Source organism: Saccostrea cucullata, unplaced genomic scaffold (assembly GCF_032062105.1).
Source record: "Saccostrea cucullata isolate Sc308-1 unplaced genomic scaffold, CSIRO_AGI_Scuc_v1 ctg691, whole genome shotgun sequence".
Taxonomy (NCBI): Eukaryota; Metazoa; Mollusca; class Bivalvia; order Ostreida; family Ostreidae; genus Saccostrea; species Saccostrea cuccullata.
This window is the reverse complement of record NW_026918325.1, coordinates 95,051-114,888: the sequence shown is the minus strand read 5'-3', so window position 1 is coordinate 114,888 and position 19,838 is coordinate 95,051. Positions and strand designations below refer to the sequence as shown.

Sequence of the window (19,838 nt, the reverse complement as noted above, 5' to 3'; positions counted from 1 at the left end):
ACATTAATATTTTGACACTGTTTATCTAACTATACATTTCTCAGTCAATGTTTTGCACGCTTGATTAAGCAGAATAACTCTAGATCTATTCTTAGTATCTACGTATACAGGTTATAGCTATGGTACCAGTGAGTTACCGTTATGTTTTTCTATTGGTTCGCTATAGATACCCGATGACATTTTCAAACACCCACTCGGGACGTTGCCCCTCGTGACTGTTTCAAAATGTTATCGGGTATCTATAGCAACCAATATAAAAACATACGGTAACTATTACATCTGCTCCTAGCTCTGATAGTTTAGAGATTCGTGTTTGCTTTGCTCCTGATGTGTACTGTTAAATGGACTCTTGAACTTTAATACTGTACGTTAACTCCATAGATTTAATTTCAGTAAGACGGTTCCGCTGAAAAAAGGAAACAAACTTAAAGGTACTTGGACACAGATTTGAAGTTATTATTTCTTCTATAATGTTACGACTTATATATTTTAATAGCATTTCACACTAAAATTAATTAAAAATCTTATTTCGTTTAAAAGATATTGAAATTTCAAATTTTTCGGCGGGTTTGATTGACATATCGTTGCACTCTCACAAATTTAATTTTATTCTTAATCCTTAGGAAAAGTGGCAATCTCGTTTTGTATAAATGAAAAAATATTAATACTATAATCCAGAAAATTCAGAGTAGACACGTCCGAAAGCAAAACAAACACACAATATATTGTCAGTCCGTATAGTTGTGGTAAGCAGACTGTGACGATTGAACGCACCCGGTGAATTCTAAATATAAACAATAACAGAACTCGAGCCCTGTTTACAAAAACTGTGTACATAACACGAGTGTGCTCGATTTGCTAAACTCTGCACGCATCTCTTAGTTCGGAATGACGATACTTGTGAAGGTGTTTTGCTTTCTAACATTTCTATTCTGAAAAAAATTATTTTTCTTGATAACAGTTTTAATATTTCTCATTAAAACACATCAAAATTGCCATTTTTCCTAAGGATTAAGAATAAAGTTAAAATTTGTGAAAGTGCAAGGATGTGTCAATCAAACCCGCCAAAAAAATTAAAGTTTTAATTACTTTTAAACGAAATAAGATTTTTAATTAATTTTTGTGTGAAATGCTATTAAAATATATAATTCGTGATATTATACAGAAAAAATGAGAAAATATTAACTTCAAATCTGTGTCCAAGTACCTTTAAGTGTTAAAATAGCGAAAATATCAGTTAATTAAGACTTGATGGGTCTTTTCCATGTCAAACCCGGTCTCCAAATCCCACCTAGCCCAGATGTATATATATGTACTTCTTACATTACGACTTTCAGTAAATGTACCAACCACTGCACTACGCAGGCGTCAATATTATTTTTAAAATAGCAGAAAATTCCATTTCAACTTCTCAATTAATTAAAATTTCTTTACAAAATGCTCATGATTATCCTTAAACATATCCACTAATAAGGTAAATGTAAAAAAAATATTAGTCTCCCAAAACTGAAAGAGACATTGATTTTCTTATGGTTGTGTCTCTTGTCTCTCAGAATAATGTTCTTTATCTAGAATTTTTTTTTAATTGGCCTCACAAGTATACAAAGCAAACTATATATATAAGCAAAGCATATAAACACATACATATCTAGAAATCTTCATAGGAAATGAAAAAAAAATCTTGAATGTTCTTTACTTAAGATGTGTCATGATCATGCATCAAGTTCATGCTGGAAGGTCAACTTCAATTTACAATGGACAAGTGAAATGATGCCGGAAGCCTAGAATGTATTATCCTTCCATATGTTGTTTCACGGGTGTGGAAATTTAAGAACCCTCTCTACACTGCACACTAAAGAGTTCTGATTCTATGGTATTTTTTTGCAGTTAGAGTGATCTGCCCTTAGATCTAAATTCTTAAAATTAGAAATTCTCAGTTTATTACACAATTTGCAATCAATTCAGGTATTCTTAACATTTTAAAAGGCCAAGATAAATTAATTGAACATGTTATTTACATGTATTTTCTCTATGGAAGTAAACAACAGTGATTTCTATTCACTGATACTGTGTTGTGTTTGATTATTTTTCCTGGGGGTAAATGCCAGGCACCATATGTTGAAAATCATATAAATAAGCTCAATACTAACACCTTTATAGAATATATTTTTCTCAATATCCAAAAAAACATTTTGTACTGGTGTAGAGAGGGTCCTTAAGGACAGATGATACAAACAAACTTTTGTCAAAGAATTTGAAAATAACAACTTGGGTCATGTTTAAATGAATAAAATGAATAACTTTCACCGCGTAGTTTTTAATTTTTTATTCAAATTTGCACAAAAATGGAATTTAAAGTGAAAAATATTTGTATAGAATAATAAGGATGGTTTCAGAAGGGCAGACTTTTGAACATCACAGAAGGTTTTAAATTTATTTATATTCTAGAAATTTATTATTTGCATCATTTGCAATGAAATTAGGCCAAAAAATATATACCAATCCAGGCATCCATTTTTTGTTTGTATCATCTGTCCTTGAGAGTCGCTCAAAAAATTGTGTACTGATGAGTAAATGTAATATTACACGTGCGAAGTTTCTTTCGTTTTTTAAACAAATACATACTTTTTTATTTTGAAAATGTTTGTGCACATACTCATTTGGCTTATCATACAATTGTTAATTCGAATATTAAATTTTCCTGTGCATAATGTTTAATTTGTTTCAATCGACATGATCATAAAGACGCTTAAAATGGTTATATACATCAAAAATAAAAACAAAACAAAAATATAGTTGAAAATACTCTTCTGAAACATGACCATTGCTTGCTCTCTTGTTACATTTATAAAGTAGACATAAGTACTCATGATTTGTAAAATACGTCGTCCGATACTTGAACTTAAACAAGTGGGTTTTTCTATATAAAATATGTCCTCATTTAAAGTATCCAGACATCCACCAAACAAACTTCCTGTTTCTAGCAATGATTGACCTGAAAACTTTGATGTTTTCTTTTAATTTACCGAATTCTGGATTTAATTGTTTTTCATGAATGGTAAAATTTTACTGCAGTTAGTACTTTATGCTAATTTTAGTAAATTTTCGTATCGAAAAATCTTGATAATTTTTCTTAAATCAATTGAACGTTTCTATAATTTATTTTCATCATAAATAATCTGCTCTTACGAAGATGTGAAACTCAGTTGGACTTAATGTAATAGGGAGAATTCAGGAATTCATCAAAATTCACTCAACCAACTGCCAAATACTCTTTCAGTTTTGAATTTCATTCAGTAATCATGAAATTCTAATCTTTTCATTATCATGTAAGGATATTTTCTTTTTAATATTTGTTTTAAATTTATTATTGTAATTTTGTTTTTAAATGATTGACAAAAGTTAAATGATGACAATCATAAACAAATACACTATAATTGCAAATACAAATAATAATTTACATTTTCTTTACATTTCATTATTTTCAATAAGCTAACGATGGCTAACGTTTGCAAGGCTCAAGATGTAGTGAGATGCCAGATGTGTTGTAGCAACGGAGAATTTCGTTGTCATTCCTGTTCCATTAACCTTTGCGAGTCTTGTGTGGGAAAACATATGTCTAGTACAGTGAACAAACTTCATGATGTGGCATCTTTAATCTTTAAGAAGATCGATCAGTCAAAATTTCCAATGTGTTTTGCTCATGGACAACAGAAATGTGAAATGTTCTGCTCAAATTGTGACGTGTCAGTCTGCAGCAAATGTATCACATCTGGTAAACACAAGTCACATGATGTTAAAGACTTTCTAGAATGTGTAACTGAACGGAAATCTATGATCGAAAGAGCAAAGCATGATGTTACAGACACAGTCATTCCAACGTTTGAAAAAATGAAAGATCGAGTTGACAAAAAGTTAAATTGTCTTGATGACGAATTTGATGACATTGAAGAAAAGATAAATGATAACGGGCGCAAGTGGCATAAACTGGTTGATAGTGTTGTCGAAGACAATATTGAAGATGCAAGAAAAATGAAACGGTTCATGCAAAAATGTCTTATGAGTAAACAAGTAGATCTCCAGAGCGTGCTTGAAAATTTGGAAGACTTCCTCAGAGGGATAGGCGAAGTGTTAGAGTCTTTTGATGCGCTTGAAGTCCTTCATTTTAATGTTGATATTCAACATTTACTTGAAAATGTATCAAAAATCCAAATAAGAAAGCCTACATATTCTGGCAAAATAATTTCAGAGGACGAGCTAAAACAGAACTTTGGCGCGGTGTCCTCTCCCATTCAAACAACTTTTGACTTTGCTGTCAGGTGTACTGATCCGGAGGCACGTCGTTCAAAGTCATTCTGCGACAGTAAAGACGATGGAACATCTTCATCACACAGAAGAAGACAAACGGAGAATGAACGTGGTAACATTTTCTTTTTAACATCTAACACTATAGAGGCATAATTTCATCTTAATTACTTTGCATGTGTTTGTTGATCTGATAATATCTCATGCCTAGTTTTAATTTTTGTTCATCTACGACATCATTTTTTAATATTATTTGATTCAATCAAATATCTTCATAAATAATATTTTGTCACAATACAACGCATGTCGGCACAAGAATGCTAACGTCCAAAAGAAAGTGTTTTGAGAAATTCTGCATTTTTTCTCTAGAATATAAAAAAAACACGATTGATGCATTAAGTCAAATGCTTACTGAGTTTTCGACAAGTTTTTCCGTTTACCGATCATGACAAGGAGCACATTATATTGCATGTGTGACCGGTCGGAAGAGAATTCTTACTCCTCCATGACACCTGATCCCACCTCTTATGTCTTGAAGGTCTGTGTTTGCTCTGCTTCTGATATGTATTGTTTGAATGGATTGTTGAACTTGACTACTGTTCGTTATCTCCATATATTTGAGGCACAATTTCTGCAATTTATTGAGAAAGTAAAGGTTTTTTGGGACATCTTTCATGCTATAATTTTTTCGGTTTTTGTTTTTCTTTAAAGTTTTCTTTTTGATTATTCTCTGATGTTTGGGATGAAGCCTTTCTTGCTCTGATTTTGAAAGTAACTGACGCACAATTGGCGTCTAAAACTGAATGATTGGGCAGTAAGGTATCACTAGATAAAAAATAAATATTTCGAGTACACAATTTTCATGTATTACAATTTTTATTCGAATGTATCAGTTTTGTGTTTTATAAATGTAAAATGAATAACCTGCAAACGGTCAAAGTTTTACGATTGGCACATTTTTTTGTTTTCATTGAAGAATCATTGGAGTCCGCAAAACTAGAGAGATTGCGAGGTAAAAATAAAGGAACGACAGAAAGCTGCAAATTGGGAACTCGATCAAGATTGTCAGATTCCAACCTCTACAGGAAAAACACTAGACAATCCAGAGCAGAAAGCAGGTTCTCAGTGTGCGAATTCAGGTTTGTTTTTGTTATCTGAGAAAAGGAAGCATTAATTAAAATTTATTTTATTAATTTTTTTTCGAAAAGAAAATACATTTCTTTTCTTACTTTATGATCATAATAGAACATTCTGTCTAAACAGATAGATATAGGCATGTCTTCTACATAATCCAATTATATTTTACAAAATAAAACATGTTACATTTAAATTTTAAAAAACATTCATCCACCAATTCCTTGTTAAGTTTAATATGTATCGATAGATTAAATTAAACATACTGATATTGATATATATTGAAGTTAGAATATGTCTATTTCTTTTATTATAATTTTTAAGCTTCTGCATTTTTTTGACAATTTTATGTTGTGCAGATTTTCCCTCGATACATAGACATTTTACTATTAAAAATTAAATCAAAAATTATTCAGTAAGCATTCATTAAGCATTCGACATATTTATCAAATTTTTGATTTCTCGAATCCTAATATGAAGCTTGAATATCAAGCAACCTATTTTATTGTTACAGCGAATCTACCTTTCACATCGAGGGCTTTAAACCCCTTTTCCCGGTATCTCCGTCCATGATACGCCTTGAGGATGTGGTAGAATTTGAAAGATACAATGGTCTTCGAGGCAGTGGCATTGTCAAATATGCTGGAAGACTTAAAGATCGGGATGGAATCTACATTGGGGTAGAGCTGGACTCGGAAGGTAATCGCAGTATTTCATTTTTATCATACTCACACTTTCTAAGAAACGTTTGGACCAATTGTTATCTTTGTCCGTCCATTCGTATGTCGCTCTTTTCTCACCCTAAACCTAGTCTTTCTTTTGAAGCAGTAGACAACTCTTTTGGATAGCTCTTGGAGCCTTGAAAGCGCTGTAAGTTTTTGAAATTTTCAGCAATGTGGCAAAATAGGGGTAAAAACATTTTTACTAAAACATTGTTCTATGTGCGCCTCTTCTTTCGCGGTGTCTCATCATATTTTTGATGTGCATTTATGTTTTGAAATTTCTTTAGGGGCCTTAAAAAAGCTAATTTCTACCAAAACCTGGTTTCTTAACCTCCTCTTTCCTTTTTCATAGTAGCCACTCAAATTTTGAAATACATGTATGATTGGTAGTGCTCTCTAGATTTGAAGTTTTCTTTTTGAAATCTCATTTCCAAACACTGATCCTGCTTCCTTGAATTCCCTTTACGTGTTTTACAGTTATTCATTCGATATCTGGAATATGATTAAGTGTTTTATAGATGTACAATAAGATGGAGTGATTTTTCTTTTCTACCTATGGTTATTTTGGAGCAATACATTTTCATTCTTACAAAAACCTGGTTCCCTTTTCATTTTTTGAATATAAATATTCATTTTTATATGTGATTTTTTTTTTTAAAGTTGATGTATATATCTATAATTCTATTTTAATAAGCAACTTATTTACCAAATTTAAGATTAAAATTTATAATAGAGAAGAATTTACATGTATTTCATATAAATGGACATTTAGATTGATATTTTTCAGGTGATGGAAAACATGATGGAATGATTGAGGGAGTTCGATATTTTAAGTGGTAAATTGAGTAAATGACATATAAATCTGCTCTCACGACTTTCACTTATTCAAATTTAACTACATGAAATCTTAAAAATGTAAAATAAATTTTAAGAATGCGTCATATATACCTCGAAGCTTAATGTTGAAAAGCTATATTTACAAGAATTTATTTATTTATTATTTATTTATTATTTATTTATTTATTTTTTATACACTGAGCCTCGTTAATCCGGACGCCAATAATTTGGACGCTTCACATTCCCGAACTAATATTAATTTTTAAATACTAATTTGGTTTCAATCGCTTATAAAGAATTTGTTCGGGAAATTAGGCATCAAGGCTAATAAGGCTCTAATTTACTTGTCTTCAAAAACTCACAAATAATTGGGTTATTTTTCCTTTTCTTTTTAGCAAACACAATAAAGGGATGTTTATCAAGTTCGACAAGGTGTTCAATGTGTGGAAGAAAATCGAAAAATGATAATGAATGCAAGCATTGAAGCTGAAGCTTTAATCAACGAGGATTAAATTTTACAAATTTTTTTTTTATGATTGACAATGGTTTCGAAAGATGTTACCTTGGAAATTTACAAAGGGTATCATTTTTCCTAGCTAGTTAAAGTATCCATCCTAAATACTTGTAACTGAGTTGCATTTATTCATTTTGCTTGATTTCTTTATTGCATTTTGATACTGTAAAATGAAATAAAAGTAAAATATCATTTTCTAGTATTCTACCCTAATTCATCAACCTGGGTCATATAACTAGTTTTTTCCTGCAAATCAAACAAAAAACTGTCTACTCTTTACTTATCCAGTTTTTAAAATGAAAAATACTTATTTTTATCAGTGAAAAAAATTCAAAAACAAAGTTTCTAGAATATGGAAAATGTGCAAAATGTAATTTATCAGTCGCTATTTGTAAATAAAAGTGCAATCATCTTTAAACAAAGGCTTAAATTATGAATGCAGAAATATTCATCGTACTAAGTCATTAGTTGTAGTGTTGAAAGGAAGAAACATTTTAAAATTCTGATAAAATCCTCAAGATTAAGATAAAACCTTATTTCCTTATTCTACACTTGTATGATGTATATATAGAAACATTACGGAAAATGTTACTTAGATTTTACTTAGATGTCATAAAGATTTTTTGAAAAGTATGTCAAAATGTTAACAACTTTGTGTCTGAGCAATGTGCATATCAGAATAAAAGCTTGTTTAAACATTTGAAGGGAACAACGAATCAGTAAAAATTAGGACAGTTCAAACACACCAACCCCCGAAAACCCCTGATATGGAATCAGATGGCAAGGGGGAGTAAGCATTCTATGTCGATCAATCACAGCCGCCTTTAACAGGCAAACGAGGCAATTCTTATCAAAAATTAAAATAAAATGGTCGTCATGATTTAATTATCCTCATCATAAAAGAAGTGCAACATTATAGACGAAAACCAAAAATATCCTTTTAAAAAAGTTATATTATAAGTGAAATTACATTCGTTCATTTATTTATGATTTATATTATGAAGAACTAAAAACTGTGCTTGGTCATTTTTAGTGCTTTATATATATATATATATATATATATATATATATATATATATATATATATATATATATATATATATATATAAAGCACTAAAAATGACCAACGACACGAACAATTAAAAAAAAAAAAAAAAAAAAAAAAAAAGACAATTTTTTTTTTTTTTTTTTATTGTTCGTGTCGTTGGTCATTTTTAGTGCTTTATATAAATTTCCATCCGTGACCTTGTATCTACTTGGTAGATCCGACATTTAGGATATACAGTGTTGTTGGTTTTTTAGTGCTTTATATATATATATATATATATATATATATATATATATATATATATATATATATATATATATATATATATATATATATATATATATATATATGCAGAAAGCAAATATATTCATACAATGTACCTGTAAGAAGTTTTTCATAGGTGAAAGGCACAGGCACTTGTTTTTATGATATATTTATCCCATGGTATAATAAAACCACAGATTGTCTTTCTCTGAATAAGACGGGGTATCCCCCTCCACAAGAATCGCCCTCATTTACATATATGGCATGCTTGTCTATATTTCCTTTACTCTCCATAAACAGCGTCAAAACTCTCTCGCCGAGTGGACCAATTCAACCATAAAATGTATTATGCTAATCCGGCAGAGAAATTTTAATGGGCTAAAGACATGTTTCTAAAATTAAATCAGAAAAACATCGTAATTTTTTTTTCAAAGGAAAATCAGAAGTAAACAAGTTCTGTTTACTCATTGCAATATTTAAACACTGGAATGGAATTTTTTAACCCACTTATTTTTTTTTCAATTTTGTTCTCTGTAGAGAACTAGAAGTAACTTTTTTATAGTTTAATTTGAACCTGTAAGTTTAAAGAGGTTTTACTAATTGTATAATATTAAACAGGAAATTTTTTTAAAAAAAAAAAATCTCTCCAAAATAAAATTTCTAAAAATTAGTGTGTTTGGAAGCTTAGATTTGCTTGCAACTTTATAACGTTAAGGGGAGGGGAGTTAAAATTTTAAAACACACACACCCTCACACATTCACACATTTCTATTTCATCTTTAATTTTGCTCAGAATTTAAATAATGTAAACATTAATTAATCAAGCCTTTCTTAGGGAACTGAATAGCGTGGTGCCTATTTTGCTTGACAGAGGGCGCCTTGATAAATCAAAAGACAAATATATGAGAGGCAAATCATATTTACCATGTACATTCGAAAGTAAGTGTAAAGTTTTCGGTCACACTGAAGTAAATTTAAAATACCGGTACATGTATATGGTTGGTTGATTTTCTCATGCTGAAAAAAATTGTTTATAAGTAGCACCAGAGTGTATTAAATGCTTATGCTTATATTTATGAATTACATCCAGATTCACTGGAGGTTTTATATAAAACTTTTATGAAATCATCTCCGGCTTTTTGATATCATTGACAGCTTATTTTTCCATAAAATGGAACTCGTTAATTTACTTACCCTGTCATTGGTCATTTGCAAAATTATTTTGTTTAAAACATTTTGACTGTAGATACATGTATTCTGAAGTTGATATTAAATAGATCCTAGAGTTCCTGCGTGGCAATATATATTATTATATACGTATATGTCTCTTCTTGAGACCAGGTCTTCAAACAATCTATTTGAACTCCACTGAGTACCAATTAAGCCCATCGCCTGGTTATGCCTAGGTCACATTTCCCGGCCGGTAGCCATAGACCGGTGGTAATCCGTGGTGTTAACGATGCCCTAACATCGGTCCACATCGGCCTAGTAGTCCTTAAAGAATCAGTCACATTATCCAGCGATGGGTATACGATGGGCAACCAATGCGTTTTATGATAAAAATGGCGTGGTTGCCGGCCGGACTTACAAAGGCCCAGCGATGCATTGCTAATCATAAAACGATGATCCAGGATAATCGGCCGATGTATATTACTTCGCTCATACGTTTGTGAACATCGTTCGAACATCGGTCGTCTACGGGCCAGTGTTTGGTCGTACATCGACCGATAATCGGCCGTTATCTGTTGAACACCACTCAACCCCCCGATGACCTCAGATTCAACGGATATTGGACGATGATTGGTCATACATCGGCCTATCCTTGAAAGATGTGTTAATGATGGGTTGCCGATGAGGAGCCATGTGAGGCATCGTTGGAGACATCGCTGAATTTTAACTACGAATTATTTCCTACGGATGACCCCACCGATTCGCAAAATGGTCTCAGTCACCGTCCGATCACTAATTTATTCACATCGAGTACGCGAAGAGAGAAACAATTGCTATAAATTTAAGCTTCAACTCGACATTAAGATACATCGACGACATATTGTCAATAAACAATGGTCATAGATACTATATATCCCGGTCAGCTTGACGTAAAAGATACCACAGAGTGTGACATATTAGTTTCATATTTGAATATTTTTCTATAAAAAGACATTTATGGTAATCTTACATTAAAGCTTTTTGATAAACGCGATGACTTACTTTTCAATCAACTTCCTTACTTAAAATGCGACAATATACCTTCATCACCTGAATACGGGGTTTTATCTCTTAATTATTCAAAACGAAACAGAATGCTCTATGTATGAACAATTCCTAAAAAGAGATAAGTTATTGACATACATGTACAAGTTGATAAACAAAAACATCATCAGTCTCATTAAAAGTCATCATTTCATGTTTAACGTACAATAATATGATTTTGTCAGGAAATAAAATCTATCATTAATTAAGTCAAATGCTGACTTTTCATACTTTTCATTAGGCCTTTATTTACATACTGAGTTTTCGACGATTGGGACGATTTTTTCCCGCTATTTTCGATCATGACAAGGAGCACACGGCAATTGTGGCTGGTTGGCAGGGAATTATTTCTCTTCCATTGCACCTGATCCTACTTATGTTGTTTTAGAGGTCCGTTTTTGCTCTGTTCCAAACTTTTATTGTTTAAGGGATCTTTGAGCTTATATACCGTTATCTCTATTTTTTTTTATCTGTACGCTTAACATTTTTATTGAACTTTATTTTACAGAAATCTCTTAATAAATAATTGTACCATTATTAATTAAAAATGATAAATTTCGCACTGTGTTATAAAAAGCAAACTCCTTGTTGGTATTAATATATCTCATCCGGCCTTCTTAGTGATTCTTTCGTATCCATCTGGCTACATTGAGGAACATTTATTTTTTTTTGATTTAGGTTAGAGGAAAAGACTTTAATGCTTATGAATTCGATATAAATGGTAAGTTAGTATTTAATATGCATATTTGTGTTACGGATAAAAAAGATAAGAAATTTAAAGCTTTCTTACGTGTTTCAACAGTTAAGGCTTTTTTATCCGAGCTCAAATCTTCTGTGGATCGCGACTTTCCATCCTTTAAATAACACAAAAGATTTTTTAATTAAGGTTTTTTTTTTATTTCATTTATAATTAACAACCTTTTGTTTGCAATTGTGTACAACGCTCTGGATCTAAACAATAATGTAAACTACATAACTACACACTGAAATAAAAGAGAGAAAATGTATTACGAAGAAGATATAAAATTAATGAGATAAAAAATCAGCAAAAACATGTCGAAGCGTTTTTTTCTTTCAGACAAATGGCTAACGCATGCAAGGCTCAGGATGTAGTGAGATGCTGTATGTGTTGTAACGGCGGAAAATTCCGTTGTCATTCCTGTTCCTCCATTCTTTGTGAGACCTGTGTAGGAAAACATATGTCGAGTAAAGTGAGTACGACTCATGACGTGTCATCTCTGTCCTTCAGTTCCTCTCGGCCAGAATATCCAGCCTGCCCTGTTCATGAAAATCAGCAATGTGAGATGTTCTGTAAAACTTGCTGTTCATCAGCCTGCAGTAAGTGCATAACATCCGGGGAACACAGGTCACATGATGTAAAGGATTTTGCAGAATGCTTAAGGGAAAGAAAATCTTGTATTGAAAAAGCAGGACATGAAGTTAAAGAGTCTTTAATTCCAATTTTTGAGAAGATGAAAGATCAGGTTGAGGAACAGCTTAAGATCCTTCCTACAGAATTTGATAGTATTGAAGAGAATATATACAAAAATAGGGAGAAGTTGCAAAGATTTCTTGATAATGTTGTCGAAGCATCTCTCGATGATGCAAGAAAAATGAAACTTTGCATTCAGAAAGATCTGATGAACAAACAAGATTATCTCCAAAACGCTATTAAACGTCTGGACGAATTCCTTCAGGGCTTGTCAGATCTGCTAGAGGCCGCTGATACAATGGAATTATTTCATTATAATGTTGATTTTCAGCATTTACTTCGAAATGCAGTAAAAATCCAAATAAAAAGCCCTATATTTTCTGGCAAAATACTGTCCGAAGAGAAACTTAAAGATCTTTTTGGTGAAATAAGTTGTCCCGTTAAATCAACCTTGGAATGGCCAAAAACAGAGAAAGATAAAATGTCGTGCATAAAATCCCACCATCTGCCTGCATTTAGGCGTAAGGATCTCTCTAAGTTTCGCACCACGTCTTTCTCTGATAGTGAAGAAGATATGGCAGCATCTTGGTGGAAGGAGTCGCGGAGTCAACAAGGTTATAAGTAATTCTCTATTCAAATAAAACAACCAGATATTATTTCATTTATTCGATAATTCTTTGTGGCGCCGCTGTAAAGATATGATTTAGAAACAATATTTATTCACATATTTTAGATCATGAGTAAATTATTGCCTATCTATCTGAAGTACTTTAGATCACAAAATTTTTGTGACATCTTATTTTCGCGAGATAATCATTGACTCTTTGTTAGCGAGACACAATTTTCACGCTTTGTTGTTATCGTAAGGAATATTTTTATACGCGAGAATAAAAATTTTGCGAGCTCATTGTCACGCGTAATTACGCGAAAATTAAGTTCTCGAGAATAAAATATTAATTAAATTCATTTTTCTCAAGATTTTCAATTATCGCCAAACCCAGTAACTCCGTCAATACCCCTCCGCGATGTTTGGAAGCGAATGTGATTATGACATCATTTTTGCATGCTGAAAATCTTTTATCAAATGCTAACTTACGACAACAGTCAGCGCGGGAGTGGTGACGGATTTTGGGTACTCGGGTATACTTTTCTACGAAACAAATTGTTTGCAACTGTTTAGTAAAACATACACACTTTGCATGAAAATCCTTGAATGACTTTGAAAAAATAAAATATAGCTTAAATCTTCATTTTATTAATGTTTTGCTGATGTGGTTTAAATTTGTGCAATTCAGTTTTCACAAAAGGGTACAGTATGACTGGCACTAGCCTGTATATGAACTTCTAATAAGTTTCAATTGTTACTTTAGTACAGTCATAATGAAAGTTCTCTTTAAAAGTTCATACATTTAAGAATGCTACCACAATTTCAGGTCATAATCTTTATTCCTTTTCAATTTATGCTAAATTACTATGTTATTAAAATAAAGGCGTGTGCGAATCAGTAGAATCAAATAGAAGGTGGGGTTGGTACCCAACACATGCTAGAAGAAATGCCGGAGGTGGGCTTCAACAAAGATTTTCTGACTCCAACTTGTACAAAGGATCCCAAGAATCTACAAAGGAAAATAGATCTTCTGTATCAACATTCAGGTATGAAATAATTCTAATATGGTTATAGTATGGTAAATTTATTTCGATATCCTGGGGTCTGGTCTCTAAGAATTAAATGACGTTGCTTAAGACCAAAAAACTTCTTTTAACTATCCCCTTTAAGGTTGTTTGTAGAATCAGATTGATTTTTAACAAAGTACTTTTCTTAATAATAAATAAAATATGGTAATACATGTAGTATGGTAAATTTGTTTCGATATCCTAGGGTCTGGTCTCTAAGAATTAAATGACGTTTCTTAAGACCAAAAAACATCTTTTAACTATCCCCTTTAAGGTTGTTTGTAGAATCAGATTGATTTTTAACAAAGTAATTTTCTTGATGACCAATCACAAATTAAATATTTCTTAAATGATTTCTTGAAATGCAAAATGTTTTCAAGTTCCAATAATTATCAATTTATAAGCATAGTGTACTGAAAAAATTGGGGAAGGGGGAAATATTCAACACAATCAATACAATGCTCTTTTCTCAAAATTTCTCCCCTGAACAATTTGGAAAACATGTAATGACATATATATAATGATAACAAACAGTATTCATAATCAAAAGACCATAAAACAATACAAAATAGGAGCGAAGCAAACACGGACCGCCAAAACATCAGGGTGGAATCAGGTGCCATGGAGGAGTTAGGAACCCCTGCCGACCGGTCACACCTGCCGTTTGCTGGTGTCATGATCGGGACATAACAGAAAAAATCAGTCGCCAAATCAGTATGTAGATTATAGCCTAATAGCCTAACGATTAGTATGAACAGTCAGCATTATTTTGACTTAAGATTAATTGTACCGTATAAGTGGAAATTTTAGCGAGACGCAAAATTTAGCGATTTGTCCTTAATAATGGGTATTTTCTTTTTAGCGAGAATTAAGCAAAGCCATTACAAAATAGAACACAATTAATTTTTAGCGATATTCAATTTTAGCGATCTAAACACGCTCGCTAATAACGCCAAAATTAAATCCTCGCTAAAATTCTGCTTATACGGTATTTGCTGACAAGGTCATTGTGCAACCATATAACATTCAAAATATGACTTTAATAGAGACTGCTTATAATATAATGAACCAATATTGTATTTTCTTATTTTCAGAGCATCCACCTTGCCGGCAGAGGGAATAAAACACATTTTTCCGCGATCCCCTTCAATGCTCTGCATAGACGACGTCATTGAATTTACCAGATACAACGGTCTTCGAAGTAGTGGTATTGTCAAATATGTCGGAAACTTAAAAGATCGGGCGGGAATCTTTGTTGGTGTAGAGCTTGATGATGAAGGTAAGATAAAGACAATTTATAGAATTTGTTGCAGAAACTGCCTTTCTTTCTACTCTTTTCTCTACTATTTTAAATAAAATGTAAGGACCTTTGATAAAATATACTATGTACTTCGATCCATTCTATATGATATTCTTACAGACACCAATTTTAACAATAGAATGACTTTGATACTGCAGAAATAAAAGGTTTTTTTATTGCAAAAGAGAACTATATTATGTGTGTGTTGGAGGGGGGGGGGTGCGTTAGGTGTGCTACGTAAATTTTACAAACGCTATCTCTACATGAACAATCAAAAACACATTTAGGTGTTTAAATTATAAAGAACAAATGAATGTTTCCATATTTTTCCAACATATACAAGTTCAAGGTAAAGGGAAATTTTTTCCTATAATTCTTAAATATTTCTTTCCATTTTGTAGAAGATGGAAAGCATGATGGAGTTTATAATGGAGTTAGATATTTTAACTGGTATGGATTTTTTTTTAATGTTATTCAAGTCGCCTTTTTAATTAAAAGAAAATCCAATAGATTACAACTACGTATTATTCAGCATATCGTAAGAATACTAGCTGGTAATCAATCCTATTTTTTTTATCAAACAGGGTTACCTTTTTCATTCATAATTATTTTTCTATGGAATATTTTTTTCAGCAAACCCTCCAAAGGTCTCTTTGTGAAGTTTGAAAAAGTTTTCAATATTATGAAAAATCCAGTAACCTGGGCGTAATCCAAAAGACGAATGTGAACTACAAGAAAAACGACGAAGTTCTTTGTACATATAATATAAAATATGTGTGTATATTGAAGAAGCGTATAATGAAAACTATGGTTGATTTTCTGATTTTAAAGATATGGGATGTTTAAATCAGTTGCTTAGAATTACGATTTCTATTTTAGAATTAATTAGTTTTATTTTATTTTTGAATCTTATGCACAAAAATTTCCTTGTTTTTCGAAGCATATTAAAGAGATATTTCCTCGATTTGATTCGAATTTCCGTTTAGAAAAATTATATTATATTAGTCTTGTTATTGCCTCAATGACAATCATTTCCTCTTTCAAATTTTTAGGGGTTTTCTAACATTAAAAGTCAATTTCTATGCTGCTAACGTTATTATGATTGAGATACACTCGCTGTATTATGTGTTTTCAATAAAATGACAGAAAAAAATATACTTAATTATACGTTTCTTTTTCCTATGCTTTGTATTATGAATCAATGATTAGAGACTAGGCATTCCTCCTTTTAATGTTTTAGTTCGCTTTCTTATTTGTTTGTTTTTCTATTGAACATGTCTTTTAGAATTTTTCACATATATTAAGACTCTACTACTTTCCTATTGAGGGATGTGAATTTTAGACTTGAGTCGGCACTTACGGCCTTTGAGTAGTAAGAGAACTATTTAATTCTGCGACAAGGAACCTTAGTTTATGCAGACTCATCCGAAGATTTGATATTTACAATCTGCAATGGAATGCGATCTCGCGATTTAAGGATCACTACCTTAAGTATCTGTCACATTATCCAGCGATGTAGTATACGATGAGAAACCGATGCGTTTTTTTATAAAAATGGCGTGTTTGCCGGCCGGACACCTGTATAATCGGACGGTGACTGAAGCCATTCGGCTAATCGGTGTGGGTCATCGGTAGAATAGGTTGTAGTTAAAAATCGGCGATATCTCTACCGATGCCCTACATCGCTCCTCATCGGCAACCCATCATTAACTCATCTTTCAAGAATTGGCCAATATATGGCCGAGTATCGTCAAGTATCCGTTGAATCTGAGGTCATCGGGGGGTTGAGTGGTAGGCAACAGACATTGGTCGATCATCGGTCGATGTTCCACCAAACATTGGCCCATAGTCAACAAACGTAAGAACAATGTTCACCAATTTATGAGCGATGTAATATACATCGGCCTATTACCCTGGAACATCGTTTTATTTTAAGCAATGCATCGGAGGGCCTTTGTTAAAGTATAAGTCACATTATCCAACGATGGGGTATACGATGAGAAACCGATGCGTTTTTTGATGAAAATGGCGTGGTTGCCGGCCGGGCACCACTAGTGATCGGACGGTGACTGAGTCTTTTTTGCGAATCGGTGGGGTCATCGGTAGGAAATAATTCGTAGTTAAAATTCAGCGATGTCTCCAACGATGCCTCACATCGCTCCTCATCGGCAACCCATCATTAACATATCTTTCAAGGATCGGCCGATGTATGGCCGAGGTTCGTCCAATATCCGTTGAATCTGAGGTCATCGGGGAGTTTAGTGGTGGACAACAGACATCGGCCGATCATCAGTCGATATTCGACCAAACATTGGCCCATAGTCGACCGATGTAAGAACGATGTTCACCAATGTATGAGCGATGTAATATACATCGGCCGATTATCCTGGAACATCGTTTTACGATTAGCAATGCATCGCTTGGCCTTTGTATGTCCGGCCGGCAACCTCGCCATTTTTCTCATAAAACGCATTGGTTGTCTATCGTATGCAAATCGCTGGATAATGTGACTGATACTTTTAGGACTACTCGGCCGATGTGGACCGATGTTGGGGCATCGTTAACACCACGGATTACTACCGATTACCACCGGTCTACGGCTACCGGCCGGGAAATGTGACCTAGACATAAGTATCAATCACATTATGCAGCGATGGGGTATACAATGAGGAACCGATGCATTTTTTGATAAAAATGGCGTGGTTGCCGGCTGGACACCTAAAGTAATCGGATGGTGACTGAGGCCATTTGGCGCATCGGTGGGCGTCATCGGTAGAAGGTAAGTTGTTGTTAAAAATCGGCGATGTCTCCACCGATGCCCTACATCGCTCCTCATAGGCAACCCATCATTAACACATCTTTCAAGGATTGACCGATGTATGGCAGAGCATCGTCAAGTCTCCGTTGAATCTGAGGTCATCGGGGGATTGAGTGGTGGGCTAAAGACATCGGCTGATCTTCAGTCTATGTTCGACCAAACATTGGCCAATATTTGACCGACGTACGAACGATGTTCACCAATGTATGAGCGATGTAATATACATCGGCCAATTACCCTGGAACATCGTTTTATGGGCCTTTGTAACTTCGGCCGGTGTAAAGACGAATAATGACCCCCATCGAATAATCAACGGGGGGCATTTTTCAACGACAAAAAATGACCCCCCACCCGTAGAAAAAAATTAGTTTTTGTAGAAAAAGAGTCCTAGGTGTCATTATTTTATATGTTGGTCCTACAAAAAATTGATCCCCATTGAAAAATGACCCCCTTTAAAGTGATACGAAATTGATAACAGGTGAAACTAATTTTTACATTTTCTGTAACCAGAAAAATACAAAAACTCGTATGAAATAATTAAGAGATTCACGTAGTCTTTCAATGCTAAAATTGTGTTTGAAAAGACATTCTTTAATTGCCAAGTAAATAAAATTTCTTTTTAATATTCCTCCTTAAATTGTTTGCTTAAAGAATGATATTCCACTTGTTTTTAGAAATCAAACCATGCAACAATCAGGTTTAAATACTCTTTAATAGGAAAAATTAATTTTTCCTTCATTTCAACTTTTAGCTTGTTTAAGTTTGGCAAATCCTATTTGACAATGAAAGAGGAGGAAATTTTTATCCCCCCCCCCAAAAAAAAAGAAGAACATTACGTTAAATCAAAACAAAAAAAATAATAAATGAAAAGCAAAAATATAAACAAAACTCTATACCTTTCAATAATACTGAAAGAGGTTCTAGATAAAATATTGAAATGAAGTTAAGCCTTCACACAAGTACTATCATATCATAATTTACTTCGCCATGATTAAAGCATACGTTAAATATTGGTGGGGGTATACTTGAAAGTATTGTGGCAAAGTAACAGTTGAAAATTAGAATAGTAGATTATTTTAAGCTTATTTTTAGTCCCTCCTTATAGAAAAATAAAGGTAGCCCCTAAGGGTATTTTTTGTTGCTTTTGTTGATAATCGACTTCCTCCCAAATAAGTAAGGGGGTTGGGTGGGTATATCACCTAAAATATGCTCTGTAAAGCTATGGGCTAATGTAAAATACACATTCTAATGCAAAAAACTACACATGTAGACATTGATTTAGCACACAGTATTCATTGCATATCTTAATTCTTGTTTTACTCCACCCTTTTACTCAGTTCTGGGTATATTTTTCAGAGAATTTAATATGAAAATTAGAACAAACATTTTCAATTTTGTAACGTCTTCTTTATGCTGTATCATAATAAGAAAAGTTAATTGAAGACCATTTCTTTTTATGTCTCCGTAATCGAAGATTCGGGGGTATATAGTTTTATCGTGTCTGTCTGTATATCTCTCTGTCTATCTGGCGGTCTGT

General features: G+C 32.8%; 2 protein-coding genes across 6 annotated transcripts; both read left to right on the top strand.

The window, feature by feature from the left end:
* The first annotated feature begins 2,910 nt into the window (after window positions 1-2,910).
* LOC134263173 (tripartite motif-containing protein 55-like) lies at window positions 2,911-7,562 on the top strand. Of its 5 annotated transcripts, none has more exons than XM_062745512.1 (7): window positions 2,911-3,058; window positions 3,225-3,329; window positions 3,552-4,420; window positions 5,282-5,444; window positions 5,954-6,138; window positions 6,949-6,997; window positions 7,394-7,562. In XM_062745512.1, the coding sequence occupies exons 3-7, from the start codon at window positions 3,616-3,618 to the stop codon at window positions 7,461-7,463; spliced, it is 1,272 nt and encodes a 423-aa protein (XP_062601496.1). In that variant the 5' UTR covers window positions 2,911-3,058; window positions 3,225-3,329; window positions 3,552-3,615; the 3' UTR covers window positions 7,464-7,562. The 5 variants fall into 5 exon arrangements, with proteins under 5 accessions (XP_062601496.1, XP_062601488.1, XP_062601476.1 ...); XM_062745504.1 differs by having other exon boundaries at window positions 3,493-4,420; XM_062745492.1 differs by lacking the exon at window positions 3,225-3,329 and having other exon boundaries at window positions 2,929-3,058; window positions 3,493-4,417.
* A 4,164-nt stretch (window positions 7,563-11,726) lies between these two features.
* Window positions 11,727-16,599, top strand: LOC134263124 (centrosome-associated protein 350-like). The gene is made up of 6 exons (XM_062745436.1): window positions 11,727-11,798; window positions 12,156-13,123; window positions 14,000-14,162; window positions 15,278-15,462; window positions 15,885-15,933; window positions 16,117-16,599. The coding sequence occupies exons 2-6, from the start codon at window positions 12,160-12,162 to the stop codon at window positions 16,190-16,192; spliced, it is 1,437 nt and encodes a 478-aa protein (XP_062601420.1). The 5' UTR covers window positions 11,727-11,798; window positions 12,156-12,159; the 3' UTR covers window positions 16,193-16,599.
* Window positions 16,600-19,838: the final 3,239 nt, after the last annotated feature.